Source organism: Dipodomys merriami, unplaced genomic scaffold (assembly GCF_024711535.1).
Source record: "Dipodomys merriami isolate MVZ:Mamm:240054 unplaced genomic scaffold, mDipMer1.0.p SCAF_7, whole genome shotgun sequence".
Taxonomy (NCBI): Eukaryota; Metazoa; Chordata; class Mammalia; order Rodentia; family Heteromyidae; genus Dipodomys; species Dipodomys merriami.
Genome location: NW_027206290.1, coordinates 8,776,197 through 8,797,663, shown reverse-complemented (window position 1 = coordinate 8,797,663; position 21,467 = coordinate 8,776,197). Strand labels below are relative to the sequence as shown.

Genomic DNA, 21,467 nt, shown 5'->3' with positions numbered 1-21,467 from the left:
CACAATCCTGTAATACAATATTAATACAATTGCTGAGATATAAATTTTAATTTCTATCCTAAAAAATTCTTAATTTAGGTGGGAGCCTGTGACTCATACCTGTAACCCTAGCTACTCAGGAAGCTGAGAGCTAGTGGACCATGATTCAAAACCAGTATAGCTCTGGCAGAAAAGTCAGAATGATTCCATCTTCAGTTAGTTAGTAAATATGCTTAACCATAAATATGGCTCCAGTGGTATAGCAAGTACGACAGGCTACAATGTAAGGCTCTAAGTACAAGCTATAGTATGGATGCAAGAATGAAAGAATGAAAGAAAAAAAGAAAGAAAGAAGGGAAGGAAAGAAGCCTTAGTTTATTCATATTAACTATATGATGCAATAGAATACATTTTTCATGAGTAAAATGTTTTGTTTTCAGATCAAAGATAAGTATAGAACTCAATGTGCATTTTGGAACTACTCACCTGATACCATGAATGGCAGCTGGTCTTTGGAAGGTTGTGAACTAACATATTCAAATGAAACCCACACTTCATGTCGTTGCAATCACCTGACACATTTTGCAATTTTGATGTCTTCTAGTACTGAAATTGTAAGACTATTTTCCACTTCATATTATCAAATCTGCCCACCTGTGTTCCTTTCTTTGCTCTTCACCTACATCATCTAAGGAATAGTTTTATGTTTTCTTTTGTGTAATAAATATTTAATGTTTTTGTAAAACTTCAACATTATCTTTCTTTTGGTCTTTAGTTTTCTTCCTGTCTTCTAGGAAATATGTAGTATTGATTCTAGGGTTTTCTAATCTAGAATTCTCTAATCCTTTTCTAGTTATTATATATTGTATGAAATATACATCTGTTGACTAGTAGTTTTTAATGCTGCTTTCAAAAGTCATTTACATATTATAATATATCATGAAATTTAAGGGAATTTACATATGTAGTGAAACTGCTTTTACCTGTGACAAAGTACCACAAAATATTTGATGGCCAATGAATGTTTTAGCATATTTGTAATTAATGTCGTATTTTTAGCAATGTAGAAACCCATAAGATTTTCAAATATGAAAAATATCTTTTAAATGAATATCTTACCAATATATATTTTAGTAATATCCTACAGTATGTAATTATTTTACAATTTCTTATTTTATAGCTGTATCATAATTTTTATTAGATTGGACTTTTTTAACTTCCATGCATACTTAGAATTCACTGCTAAGTATATTACTTAAAGTAATGTCAATCACAAAGATTATTGTTTTGGCTTAAATAAGACTGAAGCAAATAAGTCTCTAGTCTGTATACAAAAGTAAATACTAACCAGGGTAGAATTAAACCAACATTTTCCATTTTAAAGTCTCTGAACTATACAATTTTGCTCTTCTGTATATTCAGCTTTTTCTTATACCTTTGTTTAATGTATTTTAGATGAATTGCCACATAGAAATAAGACTTGGACTTACCACTGATAAATCTGTTTTAATTAGCCATTTCCCTTTACAATAATGAATTACCTTTCCAATATCACAAAAGTGATGACAATAACTTTGCTAGGCCACACAGTAATATATACTATGCTTAGGAGAAAGTCCCTACTTTCAGCACCATTTAAGTGTCACATGATTTATATCAGACTTCTTTGGATATTGAAGTTCATTACACATTGTAGTTGCTTTGACAAGTTAACTGAATTATCCTCTTATAGCTTTATTATTATTTTCCCTCAGGGTATTAAAGATTATAATATCCTCACAAGGATCACTCAACTTGGAATAATTATTTCATTGATTTGTCTTGCCATATGCATTTTTACCTTCTGGTTCCTCAGTGAAATTCAAAGCACCAGGACAACAATTCACAAAAATCTGTGCTGTAGCCTATTCCTCGCTGAACTTGTTTTTCTTGTTGGGATCAACATAAACACTAATAAGGTAGGTAGCCCTCTTCACTGTTTTGTACTTCCTTAAATATACATATCATAGAAGCATGAATTATAATGAAGGGCTTAATGGGCAAGCAGACAACATACTTTCTTCCTAAATAATTTTAATGTAATTTCTAAGTTTAAATTTGATACTGCTAACATATCTAAGCAGCTTATATATCAAGATAATTAATCAAAAATATATTTCCTTATGATAAATTACTGGGAAAATAAAAGCTTCACAACAAATTGAAGAAATACTTCCTTTGTTTTCAGCTGAGCATTAAACAAAGACTAAGGAGAAATACAGTTTACATAGGATAGAGACTAAGCATGTATCTAGGACTTACAGGAGGAAATATGATAATTAACCCTACCTCTTCTCTGCACTTTCCCAAATACTCATTTCTTATGATTATTGATCCAGGACCTTATTAAATCATTACATATTATATTATGTAGAATTCTCCTAGAATGAGGCACTAAAATGGGATGAAATCTATAATAAATCTGCAAGTGGCAGTTGTTTGAAAGAGAATATGTCCTCGACTCCCACAGACAAGTTGCAGTTTAACTCCAAGTGAAAGAAAGAAGAAAGAACTAATGCACCCTGGATCAAACTCACACCTCCATCTCTCTCCTTCATTCTTTCTCCCCTTTTTCATCTACTTTGTTTTTGATGCTAGTCCTGGAGCTTGAACCCAGGGTCTGGGTACTGTTTCTGAGCTTTTTGCCCACTTGAGACACAGCCTCAGTTCTAGCTTTTTGGTGGCTGAAATCCTCAGATCTCAGCTTCCTAAGATTTCAGATGTGAATCACCATCACCTAGCTTCTCCCTTTAAAAATATCAACAGATTCCAATGATCTAGATTCATACATGAATATAAATACTTTGACCACATTCACTCTCATTAACTTTTGTTAATTGTCCCTCTCCACCCACCTTCTCTGCTATCATTACCCCACCATGGCCTGTTCAGTCATGCTTTTATTTTTTCATTTGTTAGTGTACATTAATCAAGCAAAGGGCTTTCAGGAGATAAGAAGAAAGGAGGTGGAAAGAGATTAATGCAGAATCAACAGTATTGAAATACATGGTATTGACTTGTGGGCATAATACAATGAATCACTGAAAACTATTAAACAATAGAGGGTAGGGAGAATGCAGAGACAGCAATAGATAAGGTTCCTCTAAACAAATTGTAATAATGTACGCACATAAGTGGAGAACTTTACAGAGCACTACCATGCTAAAGAAGGACTATCAACAGTCCTTTTTGGAAATCCTTGAACCAAAGACACCTGTCAGAGGAATTCCCCCCATCTCTCAGGAACAGGGAAGCCTTAGTAACCTTCTGTACTCAATCACAGGCTGCAGCAGCCTGTGAGAGATGTATCCACAGCAATGGAGTTCATAACAGTGGCAGCAGTTAGAGTTCTGGATTAATGGCACTCCTTGCAGTCAAAGACTGAAGAAGTGTGTTCTCATGACCACAAAACATCTAAGTGCCTCTTTATTTTCATTCTTCCTAGAAATATTTCAAGGACTAAAACTAGAAATCAGTTATCAAAGTTTTCTTCTACAATAAAGCATCTATCTGAAATAGTAGAAACTGGACTATAAATTCCATATCTGTGTTTATGTTTTGCAGCACTATTTATGGCACTTCTCAATTTTATACACAGTCCACAATACTAAGAGTCTCTTTCTGCTTCTCAGATTCCTCCCACCATAGTGTTTGCTTTGTAACTTTTTCTTTGCTGTGCTTATTTGATAGAGCTATCAAATCCTGCCATCTTCTATACTGTATTTCTGCTCTCACTAAAGTAGCCTTCAAATTTTGTTTGTCCGGTGATCATTCTGTTTCTCAACCTTAGATGTTACTTTCCAATATATATTAGAATAAAATTGTATTATTCTTGAATTTTATTCTATTTTAGTGAGTGGTATGAGGATGGATATTATGCTGTCTCTCCATGATGGGTATAATTAGTTCTAACAATAGGGAACTTTCCTTGTTTGTACTCTTCCTGTAAGCCTAAGTTCAGTTCTAAGTATTCAAAACCTCAGAAATTGTGTTTATCTGAAAGTCATCTCAATTTTACTCAATAATCTTATAACTTGAAGCAATCATATAATGAATATTTTGGTAAAAAGAAATTATTTGCTTTGTAAATTCAGTTTTATCACTTAATATATCTATTTTAATTTTAATCATACTATTATTACCAACAATGTTCATTCTTTGATCATAAGTAAAAGAGTGTGGATATATCTCCAAACTAAAATTAAATTAGTACATGTTCACCCCAAGATACCATGGTTTACATGTGAAAAATCCCATGTAACATAAACTGTACTTAACATGACACATCTTAGTAGCTTAGTTTTATCACAGGATTGGTTAAGGATAAAACAGTTCTTTAAAGTCAGAAGTGTAGAACATTTTTTAAAATGCTAGTATGGAAGGAATATTTTGATGTGAAAAATCATGTTATAAAATGGTACAATCTAATGAGGAAACACAAAAGCTATGTTATGATACTTTTAAAGAAACAATTACTTATGGTCTCTTTCTTTGGTTCCTAGCTCGTCTGTTCGATCATTGCGGGGCTGCTCCACTATTTCTTTCTAGCTGCCTTTGCATGGATGTGCATTGAGGGCATACACCTCTATCTCATTGTTGTGGGAGTCATTTACAACAAGGGATTTTTGCACAAGAATTTTTATATCTTTGGCTATCTCAGCCCAGCTGTGGTAGTGGGATTTTCAGCAGCCTTGGGATACAGATATTATGGCACCACCAAAGTGTAAGTGAAGATAATTCTTGATCATTTGAAGCACAATTCTGAATGCTGTTTGCATGTCTTTGAGAATGTTGCTTTGTTTAAGTGCATTCGAAGTATTTATGGGTTTATATTTTATTTACTTTTCAGATGTTGGCTTAGCACAGAAAACAACTTTATTTGGAGTTTTATAGGACCAGCGTGTCTAATCATTCTTGTACGTATATATTCATAATAATTATTAATAGTCCAAAGAGTTCTGATTAAGAAGTGTTTAAATCAGGCATTATACTGTAAAAAAGGTCTTGGAACATTTTGCAGTATATCATTTACTAAGATTTTACCGTATATTATTTATTAACATCTTACACATGCATTGTGATTGAGGAAAACAAACTAGCTTACAGATTCAAAACAATTATTACTTATGGAGGAAGATAGATTTTTGCATAAAATAGAATAAATCATTTATCAGGGATGTTTCTTTATCCTGAAATACTGAGAGTATCCCAACCAACTGTTAATCTGGCATTTCAAATATTTAGGTTACTTAATCTTTTATCAATGATCAGCCATCTTTGAAGATTAGACTGTCATCTTCTCAGTTTTATCATCTTTATGTACTCTGTCATCATAAAGTGATTTTAAGCTGAATTACAACATCAGAGACAAGAACCTACTATTTCTCGTGAGCAGACAAATCATATATTGATAGTCCTGTTTCAGCAAGGAAGAGGGCCTTTTAATTCTTACTGAAAGTGGTTTCAATCCTGCAAATTTGGCAGGTATTATATGTTCCATTCTAAATAAAGGCATTTTTATATGTTTCAAGAGCATTTCTAAGTGCTGAAGGTTTTCAACAGTCATTTAGAATATAATAGTCTGTCAATGAATCTGGGAACTCTGACAAGATTCTACAATGGAATGAATTGTCACCAGAGGAATTGGTACAACATTTTGGGCAACTATGTTCCATATGTTTTGACCAAAAGCTAGTCATCTTTTAAAATTATTTTAGGTTGTCCTCTTTTCCCTTGAGTGCTTTATGGTTTCAAGGGAGCAACTCAGTAGAGAAAAAATTGAATTGCAAAGCAGAGAATTTTCATCAAGCTTTATTTTATAATGATGTGGTAAAATCAAGTACATTCAAGAATTATACTTTCTAATCATCCCAGAAAATTGCTTCTAATTCTTACAATTGATTTAGTAAATAAATTGCAGTCATTTGTTAGATTTCAGCTAAAATAATGGGAATTGATTGAGTGCCAGTTTGCTAAGCCTACATAACACATGTATCTTCATTGGTGGCTCTGGCATGAGTATTTCATGTGGAGATATATTTTAAGTCTTGCTTTATTGAGCAAACCATGTCTGAAACTGCTTTGTACAAGTAGAGGTATTATGAAATAATGATTTTTAGTATACATATAAACAAGAAAAGGCTAAAATGTATGCTAGGGACAGAAAAATTGAAATATTTTTCTAATGTAAGAAAGGAAAAGTTTATTTAAAGTGATTTTAAAATATCTTGTAGTAAGGTGTGCTGACATTAGATGGGCTTATCTAAAAACCAGTCCTGCAAACTTTAACCCTGTTCTCTTCCGGAATTAATGAATCCATGTGTCTTTGGTACAGTTTCCGTATGATATTCACAGATTACCCAGAAGGTCAGGCTGCTTAAGAAATGGGTAAAGCATTTCTGTTTCCCCAAAATTTAAATTCTGCTCTATGTATTATGTCTTCCAAAATATGAGAAAATCTTAATTTCTCAAGGAAAACGAATTAACAAGTGATTCCTATTATCTGCTAATATTCATGTGTTAAGAACTATATAATTGTATTACATGATGGTAAGTGGTACTTTTCCTCTTGTCCCAGAATAGTTTCAAGCTCAAGTGAAAAGACCATAGGTTCCTTACCAAATATTTGACCTTGAAAATTTCCAACAAATGTTAAGAAGAGACATTATGAATAGATATAACCCTGTAAGGGACGCTTCCAACTGAGATAGCTATGATTGAGGAGTGCTTAACTTTTAGGGAACACAGCAATCTCAGTAACTTTTACTTTCCCTACCAGTGAGAAAGACAGGCAGTGCTCCCACACCTGCTGAAGTCGATAGGAGCAGAAGTAAAGCAAAAGTTTTGTATAAAGTAAAAATCAGAGGAAAATGATCATCCTGATCCCAAAGTATATAGTGGGAGCTTGTATAACTTTCATATCTCCCTGGTATGTAAGATGAGCAAAATACTAAGAGCACATCACTACATGATTTTTTGACATATGCCTTTCTTATTCAAGGCCAAATAGAAACATTGAGACTGGCACCTTTTTTACTTAAAGTTTCCAAAAGGCTATATGTTTGAAAGAATATCAACAGCAATAATAGCATATAGTGTGGCTAGGGATCAAATGATTGGACAACATGTAAACACTTCAACTATTCTAGGAACACAAATGCTAAGAAAGGATATCCAAGCATGGTGTAAGCCCAGTACCTCTGAGATTGAGTAGGAGGAGTATAAGTTTGAGTTCTTGCTGGGCTAAAAAAGAGTCCTGATCTTAACCCTTAATCCCAAAAAGAGAATAAAAATAGAAACACTAGAAAGCTAAAAAGAGTTGTGAGCCTCCTCAATATAAATGCATTTCTAAGAGCATGGGTTGAATGAAGACTACAGTTCCAAAGAGGGCATGAAGGCACAAATGAAGTACTACAAACACCAAAATGAACATATTTGAGCAAGATGGAGTCTATCTCATAAGTGAATAATATCCATAGTAACAGGAACTACTCTACACTAAAGTGGTGTGAATTCCACCTCCACTCAACCGCCAACAGATGAGAACTTTCTAGCCCTGGGAAGAGAGCTTCTACATCTAGAGAGTAGAGACAGGATCCCAGAACCAAGCCATCTATCCCACACTCATACACATTTCATTCAGACAACCTGGAGTCCAAAATTCTGAAGAGGAAAAAGAAGGATAATATAGATTTATTTTGAGTTTAAAATTACTTAAAGTTATGCCAGTGCCATGCCCAGAGTAAAAATATCATTTTTTATATTAAAAGTTGTCTATTTAACTAAATAAGGTTTATATCTTCAAAACTGATCACTAGCCATTTGGGGAAAAAGCAATTACATGCTGATTGGAAAATCACCACCTTAACTTGGAAACATGTTGGTAGGAAAATACAGCCAATCATTGCATAACATTTCCCCTGGTGACTTGGGTGGCAAATACAAAGGAAGACAAAAGAAATGACAAAAACTAAAAGAACAGTATGTAATTAAATAAAATATGAACTGGGGTGATGCAGAAGCAATCAGTAAATGCTCTTGGAAGGCCAAGTGCTGGTGGCTCATTCCTGTAATCCTAGCTAATCAGGAGACTGAGATCTGAGGATCAAGGTTTGATACCAGACCAGGAAGAAAAATCTGTGAGATGCTTATTTCCAGTTAACCACCAAAAGGCCAAAAATGGAGATATGGCTTAAATGGTAGAGTCCTGGCTCTGAGCAAAAAAGTTCAAGGTCAGTGCCCAGGCCCTGGTTACAAACCTCAGGATAGAAAAAATAAATAAAACACATCCCATAGGTATTTAAAAAGTCTTCAGCATCTATGCCTGCTTATGGAATAACAAGAAGCACCTTTGCTTTTAATTTTGATACAGATTGGGCAAGGCATTAAAATGTGAACTTATATTTCTACCACGCAATTCTATGGTAACACCAGATCTTTAAGAGGAAGATCCAAAGAGAAAGCATTGGAAACCATAAGAGTACCTGAGATACACTAAAATATCACAAACAGTACTCAAGAATTATGTTTCATAGTTTAAGATGCTTTGTAATTTTATATTTGTAATTTTATTGTTGTACAGAGGAGTTACAGTTACATATGTAACATAGTGAGTACATTTGTTGTCCAACTTGTTACCCTCTCCCTCGTTTTTCTTCCACTTTCCCTCTTTTCCACTCCTCTCCCCAAGTTGTACAGATCATTTCCAATGTATTTCCTTGTGACTATTACTGCTGCATTGGTACCTCTGTGTCTTTTATCTCACCATTTTGTTGTTCCCCTTCCCTTCCCTAATTTAGATATATATACACATACACAATACTCAGGGTACCAAAATCAAAAACAGTGACAACAGGGGATAAACCACAGGGGGGAAAACACACACACACACACACACACACACACACACACACAAGAAATCACATAGTACATTTAAAACAACAACAACAAAGAAAAACCTCTTGTGTCCATGTCTTAGAGTTCATTTTGCTTAGGATCATCTTATATGGTCATATGTACATAGCTATTGAGCTATTATGCTCATCTGGTAGGATTATTCTAGACATATACTAATCATTACAAATGAGGCAAATCAAAACAACATTGAGATTTCACCTCACCCCAGTTAAAATGGCTATAATCAAGAAATCTAATAACAAGAGATACTGGAGGTCATGTGGCCAAAAGGGAACATGAATATACTGGTGGTAGAAGTATAAACTTGTTCAACCACTCTGGAAAGCAATTTGGAAGTTCCTCAGAAGACTAAACATAGAGCTTCCCACTTCTGGGCATTTACCCAAATGATCACAAATAAGGCCATACTAAAGCTACTAACACAACTATGTTTATCACAGCATTATTTGCCATAGCTAAGATCTGGAACCAACCCAGATGCCCTCAGTAGATGAATGGATCTAGAAAAATGTGAGGTATATACATATAAATATATTTATACACACAATGGAATTATATGTTTCCATCAGATAAACTGACACCACCTCATTTGTAAGGAAATGGAAAGACTTGGAAAAAACCATATTAAGTGAAGTAAGGCAGACCTAAAGAAACATGGTCCCATTGTTTCCCAAATTTGTAATAATTAAGATGCTCTTATTTTCTTTGGGTACTTATAAAAAGGAGTTATCATTCAACAGAGCAGTTTAGGAACACAGTGCCTCTTGATCACTGTCACCCCTTTTAATATTCTCACGCATCCCTCCAAAGTCATCCCTTCCTTCACTTTTCTCAACTTTTAAGTTATATATTATATTTTTTGCCATTTAAAAAAGAAATTTATATATGCAATGTATCTTTATCTGTACCATCTCTTCATCATCTTCACCCATCTTTCACCCCTCATTTCCCTTATTTTTCTCAGTTCTGTGGTATATATAATGCATTCTTGCCTGTATTCTACTCATTTCCCCCACTCATTTTTCTACCCATCCCCTTTTACCCCATACCCCCCCTTTCAAGTACCCATTTCCTAGTATTCATTTTGTTAGCCTTTGACTTAAACTTCCTAAAGAATTACACTATTTGTGTTCTGTATAGATTCTATTATACTTCAGTTAATTCATTTATAACTGCTTAGGTGCCACCCAGTGTGCTTAATTCTAGATTTATAGGAACATTCTAGTTCCCTCTAATGTAATAGAAGTCATGCAACCTGTCTTTCTCTGGATCTGACTTACTTCACTTAATATAATCTTCTTGAAGTCTTTCTATTTCCTTCTAACGGGTTCAATATCATTCTTTCTGATGGATGATTAGAATTCCATTGTGTATATATATACCATTTATCGATTGAGAAGCATCTGGGATAATTTCACATCTTACCTATGGTGGCTTTAGTGTGGCCTTGTTTATGTTCTATTGAATAAATGCGCAGGAGGGGAACTGTTGGGTCACATGTAATTCTATGTTTAGGGTTCTGTTTGTTTTTGTGGGGGGGGGGTCCAGTCATGGAGCCTGAACTCTGGGCCTGGGCGTCGTCCCTCAACTCTTCAGCTCAGGGCTAGCACTCTACCACTTGAGCCACAGAGCCACTTCTGGCTTTTTTCTTTTTGCTTATGTGGTGCTGAGGAATCGAACCCAGGGCTTCAGGCATGCAAGGCAAGCACTCTACCACTGAGCCATCTTCCCAGCCCCTATGTTTAGGTTTTTGAGGACCTTCTATACTGCTTTTCAGAGTGGTTGAACAATGGTCATTCTAACAGGGGTGAGGTGGACAGATCACAGAATGGGAAAAGATTTTTACCAGCTAGCCATCAGACAAGGACCTAATATCCAAAATATGCTTAGAGCTCAAAAAATCTAATCCTCAAAAATAAACCCTCAAAGAAACAACAGCCCAGCTAATAAATGGGCTAAAGACTTAAAAAGAGACTTCTCAGAAGAAGTAAATATGGCCAACAGACACATGAAGAAATGTTAAACATCTCTGGCCATAAAGGAAATGCAAATCAAAGCAACATTATGATTCTACCTTATCCCAGTAAGAATTATGTTTTACAAAACCATCATCCTCCAGGCCAGATTGTCATTGTTTCTCAAATTATTTATTTCTAAATAAATATAGCTCTATCTTGTCCACTTTTAAAGTTAAGCATTTGCTATCCCTCAGTAAGTTGCAATTTTTTAATTTTAATAATTTTAATGTTTTAAAAATAATTTACTGAGTACCTACTACTTTTAAAACGTATGAATATAAATATTTGATCTCCTTAAAAAACCATTTTTAATGTGAGTGTGTGCCAGTCCTGGGGCTTGAATTCAGATCCTGCCCCTGAGCTTTTATGGTCAATGCTAGCACTCTACCACTGGAGCCATACCTACATTTCCAGTGTCTTGATGGTTAATTAGAGGTAAGAATATCATGGACTTTCCAGCCTGGGTTAATTTGGAACCACAGTCCTCAGATCTCAGCCTCATGAGTAGCTAGAATTACAGGCCTGAGCCACTGGCACCTGGGTAATCCTTATTTTTACTATACCTGAAATTTGCTTCAAAAATATTAAGTGGTGGGCTCCAAGCATATAAGTCTACATGTGAAACTTAGGGATAGTACATGAATGTATTTCTTAACCTAAATCTAAAATCCAACTTTCAGTTTATATTGACTTCCTTTTTATTTGCCATCAACCTATCTTTCTTCTATATTCTCTCTTATTTTGAGTTAATCTAGGCAGTATAATCTGGACCAACATAAATTCAGGTCATGTGATCTATTAATAACAAGAAAATATGTTGATTTAAAAACCTAAACATTCTGAATGTATTAACACATTTTAATTTATTATGTAAAAGACTAACCACTATGTGTTAATGTTTATATTTTATGTGTGTATGAAAGAGAAATAAACAGGAAGAGGAGAGAGAAAGAGAAATGGAATGAGATTGACAGAGAAATGGAGAGATATGAAGAGAGAGATTGGTATCATTTTAAAGTAAAAGAGCCCAACGTCAGTGGCTCATGCCTATAATCCAAACTATCTAGAAGGCTGAGATCTGAACATTACAGTTCAAAGCCAGCCTGGGAAGGAAAGTCCATGAGAGTATTATTTCCAAGCTGGGAGTTGAGCTGTGGCTCAAGTAGTAAAATGCTAGCCTTGAGCAAAAGAAGCTCAGGGGCAGTACACAAGCCCAGAACTCAAGCCCCAGGACCAGAAAAAAATGAGGTATGGAGAGTATCATTTGCCCAATAGCCACTATTACTATACTTGGACATACATTCATGGGCTTCCATTTAGTGCCTCCAATCTTAGTTCCATTGCTGATAGCCATAGTCCAAATACCTAAGTGCAAATACCTAAGACTGATACTTAAAGTTGTGCATAATTTTGATTAACCCTGCCTTTTTTACAGCACTCACATTGTATTTCTATATTACAAACTTCATCTTTGTTAGAATATTTTATATTTCTTGGATATATTCTTTTGCTTTTTCATTTACAATCTTATCCCTTATGCCAAGTTCAGCCACCTTGAGTACTATTATCAATCATTGCACAAGTTTGTAACTAATGCTTCCATCATATTTGTAGGTATTTGGATTCTAACCCTTTTTAAAGACATTTTAAATTTTATATTGTGCATGACAATTTTGTGTATATTATACTAACCTTGGTCTTCTTAAAACATAAAATTGGCTATTATGTCCTCAGTAATTATCTATGAAACTAATCATTCCATTAATAAAAGTATAGCAATTTATGAGACAGACAATCCATGTGATCATTTGAAGTTATTTGCTGCTGTGTACAATATGTAAATAAAGATAATGTCAGCCCAATATAATACTAAACCAAAATGAAAAAATCTTAAGTAGCATTCATTTTTAACAATTGAAATGCCCATCAATTTGATTGATGACCCTATGGCTTTTTTATTCTTTTTATTTTAAAAATAAAATTAAGACAGATTTTATAACCAACATATCACAGCCAAAAATAATATGCAATAGAATGCATATAAGATCATATATAGTATGTATGCTCATATACATATTCTGACTTTCAATTTATTAGTGGCTATGTAACAGCATTAAATTATATCAAGGTATATCTTGATATAATTGGTAATTGTATACTTGAATCTATTAGCTTGTATAGTTTTTGTTGAAAGAATTCAGCATTAAAGATTAAAAATGTGGAAGAAAATATTATGGAAATTATCATCAGACTGCAGCTTGGCAATACCAATTACAATATAGAATTTGTTTTACCTCTATACTCTTTGACAGAAAAAAAATAACTAAAATAGAGAAAAGTCAAAGAGACTTAATAAAATGGCATTTATTTTCTAGAATAAAGATACAATCTAAGTGAATCTTCAAATTTAAATATGGAATTAGTAGAAAATACTTGTGGCCTTAAGTGATTGACAAGATTTCTCTCATAGCTTTCCCTGAATAAACCTAGGAAGACATACCCCATACTCCTATTTTGTGGAAACTTTACAACCACTTCCTTTCTTACATTGAATTACTGTATTTTTTCCATAGAAAAAAGAACTAGCAAATGGAATCTGATAGATTTTAAGAACAGAACTCTGGGGCATGCCTAGTTTGGAAGTAAAATGTAAAATGCCTTTGAGACAATATATAAATGAATAAGAATGAATTGGTTCAACACTGGTGACTTTTTCTGCCCCGAGGTATGTTGTTTCAAACAAATATTCAAGCTTTTAATCTATTCTGATAAGTGTTAACTACTTAGATGTTTGAATAGCAACATTTACTGCATTGATCATATGAAAGTATTTCCTCAGGTATTGACTCATTAATATTAAGAGTCTCTTGAAATCTGAAAAATGAACCAGTGACCCCATTGATCCTATCTATGTATCAGTGCATTTAAATTTTATGATTGTGACTACACATGAAAACGCCTAGCCATGCTTTTGAAAAAGGGAACTGTAGAAGAAAGAGTCGTCTAATCTTTGTAAAGCAAGCTGCAGTCTGATGATAATTTCCATAATATTTTCTTCCACATTTTTAATCTTTAATACTGAATTCTTTCAACAAAAACTATACAAGCTAATAGATTCAAGTACACAAATATAAAAAAGTTTGTAAAAATAATTTAACTTTTAAATAAAAATGGAACTTTTCTACAGATACTTTCAGGATTGAAGAATTGGATTTGCTTGATTGAAGCAAATACTAATTAAGCCATGTCCAAATAAGGCATTTTCTTTAAAATTGTGAACTTTCATTAGAATGCAAATCAAAATGGTTATAATTGAGTGCTACTGTGTTACTATTCTTATCCACTTCTTTTTAGATTTGACCAGAACACCACTCATCTTTAATGGTTTCTTCTAAGGATGTCCTCTCTAATTCTCTTTTTACCAAGAAATGCCTAATAAAACCTCCTAAAAGTTAATCCTCTACCTACCTCCTATCTGACAGACTACGTCTATATCTGTATATCATGTGTACATTCATATTATATGATATGATATATTTATATTGCATTTTAGTTGCAAAAAATCCAACATTAAAAGAAATGAAAATATCATAAGACTATGTGAAGTAAAAGGTGAAACTTTTTTTTTTTTTTTTTTTTGGTCCTGTCGTGGTGCCTGAACTCTGGGCCTGGGTGCTGTCCTTCAGCTCTTCAGCTCAAGGCTAGCACTCTACCACTTGAGCCACAGCGCCACTTCCGGGTTTTTTCTTTTTGCTTATGTGGTGCTGAGGAATCGAACCCAGGGCCTCAGGCATGCAAGGCAAGCGCTCTACCACTGAGCCACCTTCCCAGCCCAAAGGTGAAACTTTTATCCTAAACATATGTCCTTGATAACTAACAGCTTCTTTCTTAAATATTAACCTTCATCCTTCCAGATATTTGCTTTGTGTGTGTGTGTATATATATATATATATATATATATATGCATACATACATATGAATATATATGTATACATCTATAAATACATATGTTGTTACAGGTTCAAAACTTTTAAGTGCCTACAGGCTACAATATATTACATCTTGCTCCACTAGAAAACACAGTTCCACCATTTTATTACATATTATGAGTGCACAGTATTTAACCTTTCTCCTATAGATGCATAAGTATTTCCAGTGTTTCCTTATTACAAATAATATGGCACAGAAAATTGTTTGAGAATGATTCTTAGATGTAGATTTTGAAATTTACATATCAATCTGTAAAACCATTTCTTCAATTATCAATAGCCCAATGATGCATGAGAAGGTCTTTTTCTCTAATACTTATCACAACATGATATATTCTCATCTACTGTGATGTCCCAATGACTACATTGCAATATATAAATCAATGAAAGGATTATACTGAGTCAGTATTTCACAACTGTGGTTCAGTTGACACTTTGGACAATATCTTTGTTGTGAAGACTGTCATGTGTATTGTAGGAGCTTAGCAACATCTGTGAATTGTTACTCCTGACTAGATTCTGTTAGCACAGCCATTCAGATATGACAAACAAAAATGTCTTAGGACAAACTAAATTGTCCTTGAACAATGTTATTCCCAGTTCTTTTAGTTGGGAATTGCCAGTCTAGACTTGTATTTTAAGTAGCCTACATATGAATGCATTTCAGAGTCTTGAACAAATAACACATTTTAAAACATTATAGTCGGGGCTTGGGCACAGTAATTGAGAAGGCCTGATTAAAGCTATATTAGAAACATTACCCATTTGAATTTTAACTATTTTGAATGACAGTATCAATGTTTTCTTTATACATTTTAATTTAATGTCACATTTTTAAGCACATGTATCCATGACTTTTGTAAGTCACTTTAGATGTGATATATATTCCATCAGAAAGAATGGCACTGCCCCATTTGTAAGGAGATGGAAAGACTTGGAAAAAAATTCATATTAAGTGAAGTAAGCAGACCCAAAGAAACATAGGCCCCATGTTTTCCCTCATTTTTAATAGTTAGTGTATGTCAAGGATAGTTCTAGTAGATGAGCAGAATAGCTCAATAGCTAGGTACATATGACCATATCAGATGATCCTAAGCAAAATGAACTCCAAAACATGGACACGAGGTTTTTCTGTGTTGTTGTTGTTTTTAATGTGCTATATGATTTCTTGTTTCTTTTGTATTTGCCCCACTATGGTTTATCCCCTGTTGTTACTTGATTTAAGGTAAGGGAATGAAAAGGAAGGAAAAGGAAGGAAAGGGAAGGGAAGGGAAGGGAAGGGAAGGGAAGGGAAGGGAAGGGAAGGGAAGGGAAGGGAAGGGAAGGGAAGGGAAGGGGAACAACAAAATGATGAGACAAAGGACCAAGGGGGAACCAATGCAACAGCAATACTCACAAGACAATATTGTGGAAATGATCTGTACAACTGGGGGGGAGGGGTTAGGGAGAAGGAAAGTGGAAGAAAAATGAGGGAGGGGGTAACAAGTCAACAACAAATGTATTAACTACCTTACTTATGTAACTAACTCCTCTGTACAATACCTTGACAATAAAACTTTTTAAAAAGTCACTTCAATATTTAAATGTTCTTCTATATTCTTATAAAGCACTTCAGTGACTGTCATACTTAACTTGTTTCGTTATTTTTGTCTTTCTGAAAAAATAGCTAGAATTATTTAAAAGATAGTCTCAAATACAGACATGATATGTGTAATTTTAAATATATTCTTATATATAGGAGTTATATTTTTACTTAAATACCTTCAAAGATATCATTTCCACAGTATTGTCTTGTGAGTATCACTGTTGCATTGGTTCCCCCTTGGTCCCTTGTCTCAGCATTTTATTGTTCCCTTTCCCTTCCCTTCCCTTCCTTTCCTTTCCCTTCCCTTCCCTTCCCTTCCCTTCCCTTCCCTTCCCTTCCCTTCCCTTCCCTTCCCTTCCCTTCCCTTCCCTTCCCTTCCCTTCCCTTCCCTTCCCTTCCCTTCCCTAATAAATGTATATACAATAAATAATAATAATAAATGTATATACAATACCCAGGGTTCCAAAATCAAGTAACAACAGGGGATAAACCACACGGGGGTCAAATACAAAAGAAACAAGAAATCACATTAAAAACAACAACAACACAAAAAAACCTCGTGTCCATGTCTTGAATTCATTTTGCTTAGGATCATCTGATATGGTCACATGTACCTAGCTATTGAACTATTCTGCTCATCTACTAGAACTATCCTTGACATACACTAACTATTAAAAATGAGGGAAAACATGGGGCCTATGTTTCTTTGGGCCTGCTTACTTATAAATAAGAGATACAAAAAATATTTTTAAATCTCCTGGGTCTCTTAATCCCAATTTGAAAGAACCAGGTAAAATAAATAAAATCATTAGTTTTTCCCTCTAAAACTAGCTTGATAGTGAGGAATGTTTTCTAAGGACATATGAAAAATAATAAAAAAAAACATGAAGTATGCTGGTAGACTAAATCAGTCATTAGCATCATGTTCATTTTATCTTATATAATCTTTTAATCTTTATAAAAGTTTTTAATGTATCTCAGTTAATCCCCACAGACACATTTGTAGCACATGAAAATAAAAAGTAGTAACGTCATTTAGCAAAACATAAATGTATTATTTGATTTTCATACTCTGGCACTATCATCTGGACTTACCTATTTATAAATATCCAGAGGGGTCTATATTTATCATGTAAGAAATACATTCTTTAAAAGGATTGATTTCATGAAAGTAAATAATGTACTTTAATTTGTGGCTAACATAATACTTTTAAGCATTTATTCAATGAGATTTTATAAATAACTTAAATTTATCCAAGAGCACAGTGTGTGCATTCTGCTCATTCTTAGATTTCTAATCTTCCTTCGAGTATATTTGTGTATATAGCATATTCGAAGTTGTATACAAGTGTGAACCTTTCTTTGAATTAGTACTCATTAGTATTTACAGAAATTTTTTATTTTTTAAAAAATTTTACTATAAAGGTGATGTACAGAGGGGTTAGAGTTACGTAAGTCAGGTAATGAGTACATTTCTTTGAACAGTGTCTCCCTCTTCCTCATTCTCCATTTTTCCCCTCCAGACTTCCCTCCCCTCAAAGTTGTATAGTTCATTTCTCCAACATAGTGACTAGTGTGTTTCATTGCTGAATTGATTCATCCTTTGTCCCACCATTTCTTTGCTTCCCCTTCCTCTCCCCAAATCAGACAAACTTATATGCAAGACAAAGGCTACAGAAATCAGAAACAGGAGCAAATAAACCAAAGAAAAAGGGAAAGAAGAAATTTAAAAAGTAGAACCGCAAACAATACAATAAACATTTCTCTTACTTCCATTTCTTGGAGTTCAAGAAGCATCATTTTTATATGATCTTATGCACATAGATATTGATCTCTTGTAGCCCTCTCCTAAGAATATCCTCCTTTGTTTTCATTGTGTCTATGTTTAGACTGCTGTTTAATTAATCCTGTTGAGGTATAATTATTTTTCTTTTACTGTCCACTGGGTTTACTTGTAGATTTATAGGCACATTCTAATTATTACAAATGAGGGAAACTATGCAGCCTGTGTGTCTTTGGTTCTGGTTTACTTCTCTTAGTAAAAAAAAAAATTATTTTTTCCAAGTCTTTCCATTTCCTTACAAATGGAGCAATGTCATTCTTTCTGCTGGAAGCATAGAATTCCATTGTGTATAAATAGAGCATCTAGGTTGATTCCATATCTTGGCTATGGTAAACAATGCTGCCGTGAACATGATCATGCTGGTGGCTTTACTGTAGCCTCATATCTAAAATATACTTAGAGCTCAAAAAGATAATAAATTCCCAAAAACAAATCCTCAAAGAATTAACAACCCAATTAATAAGGGGCCGAAAAACTTAAAGAGAGTCTTCTCTGAAGAAAAAATAAGAATGGACAAGTGACACATGAAAAAATGTTCAACATCTCTGGCCATAAAAGAAGTGCAAATCCAAACAACATTGAGATTCCATCTCACCCCAGTTAGGACTGCCATTATCAAGAAAAGTAACAATATCAGATGCTAGAGGGGATGTGGCCCAAAAAGAACACTACTACACTGTTGGTGGGAATGTAAATTGTTCAACCACTCTGAAAAGCAGTGTGGAGATTCCAGAAAAGACTAAACAAATGTAGACATTCCCTATGATCCAGCAACCCCACCCACTCCTGGGCATCTAGCCAATTGAGAACTCTTGTACAATAAACTTCCTGTGTTTATCAAATTCCCCATCTATCTTTAATATGCCCTGTAAAGTAGAAAGTAGTCATTCTGAGAACATGAACTGCCTGTAGGGCTCTCTCTTGATTTCTTTCTCTTATGAGAACATGGTTCAATCTAGTTTCAAAATTTCCCAATTATAGAAAGTTTTAAATCTTTTAAAAATTAAAAAGAAATGTGCTCATTAACTGACTTATGTAACTATACCCCTTCTGTTCATCAACCTTTTCAATAATATTTTTTAAAGTCTAGCCACTCAAGAGCTGAGATCTAAGGATTGCTGTTCAAAGATAGCTCAAGCAGCAGTCTTACCTCCAATTAATAAGCAAGGGGTAGAAGTGGAGATGTGGCTCAAGTAGTATAGTACTAGCCTTGAGTGAAAAAGCTAAGGGAGAATACTCAGGCTGTAAGGCTCAGAGTTTAAGCTCACTAATGGCACCAAAAAAATCTTTTAGAAAGGATAATTTTAATAAGTTGGAGAACAATTCTGTCATTTCTTTTTCTTCAATTAAAAATTAACTTGACAGTTACTTTTGAATTTAATCGCACCAGTTCTACCTTAGATTAATGGGAATATTCAAATCATTTATTTTATTCTTACTAACCTATTTCCTCATTGATTCTGCAAATCTATATTTATAAGAAACATTTTTCATCATGTATGGCTTTACAAAAGAGGCTTCATCATACAGTTTTCATTGTGACATTAAAATGAACAGTTGTGGTAAATGCTCCTCACATAGTTTTCCTAATTCACAGTTGACCTCTTTTTTAATGTCTGTGATCAATTAAAGTTGATTATAAAAAGAATCCATTTACACTAACTGGGAGTCATTTATCCCTAATGTTTATAAGTTAACAGTTTGTTCCTCTTTGCTTCTGATTTTATTTGATAATTTACACTATACATCTCGGTTTCTTTATCATCTTTCAAATGATCTATGTCTAATGAAATACTTCTAAATCATAATTTTCAAATTGCAGTGTATCATCAAATCAATGGTAGAATAAAGGTATCTGAGACAAGTAAGGAAGGCTTTCTTCAAACTTTTATTCATTTAATGAATGTTTTCTGAGCATTTTCTTTTATGATTTTGTTTATAAATTTTTATTATCTTTACATGGTTGTTTATAGTTTTCAATTCCACATATCAGTTTATGAGTACACTGTAGTCAGTATATCGTCTATGAGCCAATCATGGCTCTAGAGCTGAAAAAAATTCATCACTGAATAAACAAAGTCTATTACTTTTTATCCGTTATTATAGACTAAGAGTCAGTAACAACCATAGTCTATATTTTTGTGAATTAAGATTTATTTAAATACACGCACACACATTTGTTTACATGTTATCTAAAGTTACCTTGACGGTAAGGCAAATTTGAGTAGTTGTAAAAGAGAATATATGTCTCTCAAAACCTCCAAAATTTCCTATCAGGCTATTGACAAAAAGTGTTTACTGACTGAAGAGACTGACGCAAGAAAAAAATAGCTATTGTCCTCCATAAAATATTCCAGAATATTAGATTCATTATGAATGTCTCATATCTAGAATATTCTATATTTAACACTTTGCAATGTAGTTATTTCTTTCATTTCCAAAAACTTCTTTAAAATAGAGTTTGACTTGGAAAATTTAATTCTACCCCAGGATGAGAATTACCTGTGAAATTATTTACAGGAATGTTAAATTCTGGACTTGCATTTCAATTATATTCATTTTAATATTTCTCTTGCTGAAATTATTTCAGAACAAAATTCCTTATAAGGGAAAATAATTCTTTTTAATAATGAAGGTCATGACACAAAATAAAAACTGCTATATAAGGGATGTGAAGGGTAAACAAAGGAGGAGGCTGCAATGCTTGATAAGAAATGTACTCATTATCTTGCCCATGTAATTGTAACCCCTCTATACAGTATGTTCACAAAAGATAAAAATTTAAATTTAAAAAAAATAAAAAAGTTCTAACACCTTAAGATGTCACTTATAGGTCCAATGAAGCTATATCTCAATATAATGCTTATCCAGCTGTTGTGTTAAATGTATTATTGGACCCTTCAGATATTTAAGAAAATCTGGAAAAATTAAATTTTATGAGATAATAATAAGTAATGTTTGTTGGAAAGATATATTAGGCATTATTCTGAGTGCTTTATATTATGTTATGTTGTACATATGATAAACATGTGAAATAAATATAATATTTCCCATGCTTTTCACACAAGGATATTTTTAATGCAATAATTCAACAAATT

General features: G+C 33.5%; 1 protein-coding gene across 2 annotated transcripts in view; it reads left to right on the top strand.

The window, feature by feature from the left end:
• Window positions 1-21,467, top strand: part of Adgrl4 (adhesion G protein-coupled receptor L4) — a 110,756-nt gene that overhangs the window by 66,314 nt on the left and 22,975 nt on the right. For both annotated transcript variants that reach the window (XM_070007389.1, XM_070007388.1), the window contains exons 10-13: window positions 420-593; window positions 1,734-1,937; window positions 4,521-4,741; window positions 4,868-4,934. In XM_070007389.1, the coding sequence (XP_069863490.1) occupies window positions 420-593; window positions 1,734-1,937; window positions 4,521-4,741; window positions 4,868-4,934 (666 nt within the window). The remainder of the gene's footprint in view (window positions 1-419; window positions 594-1,733; window positions 1,938-4,520; window positions 4,742-4,867; window positions 4,935-21,467) is intronic.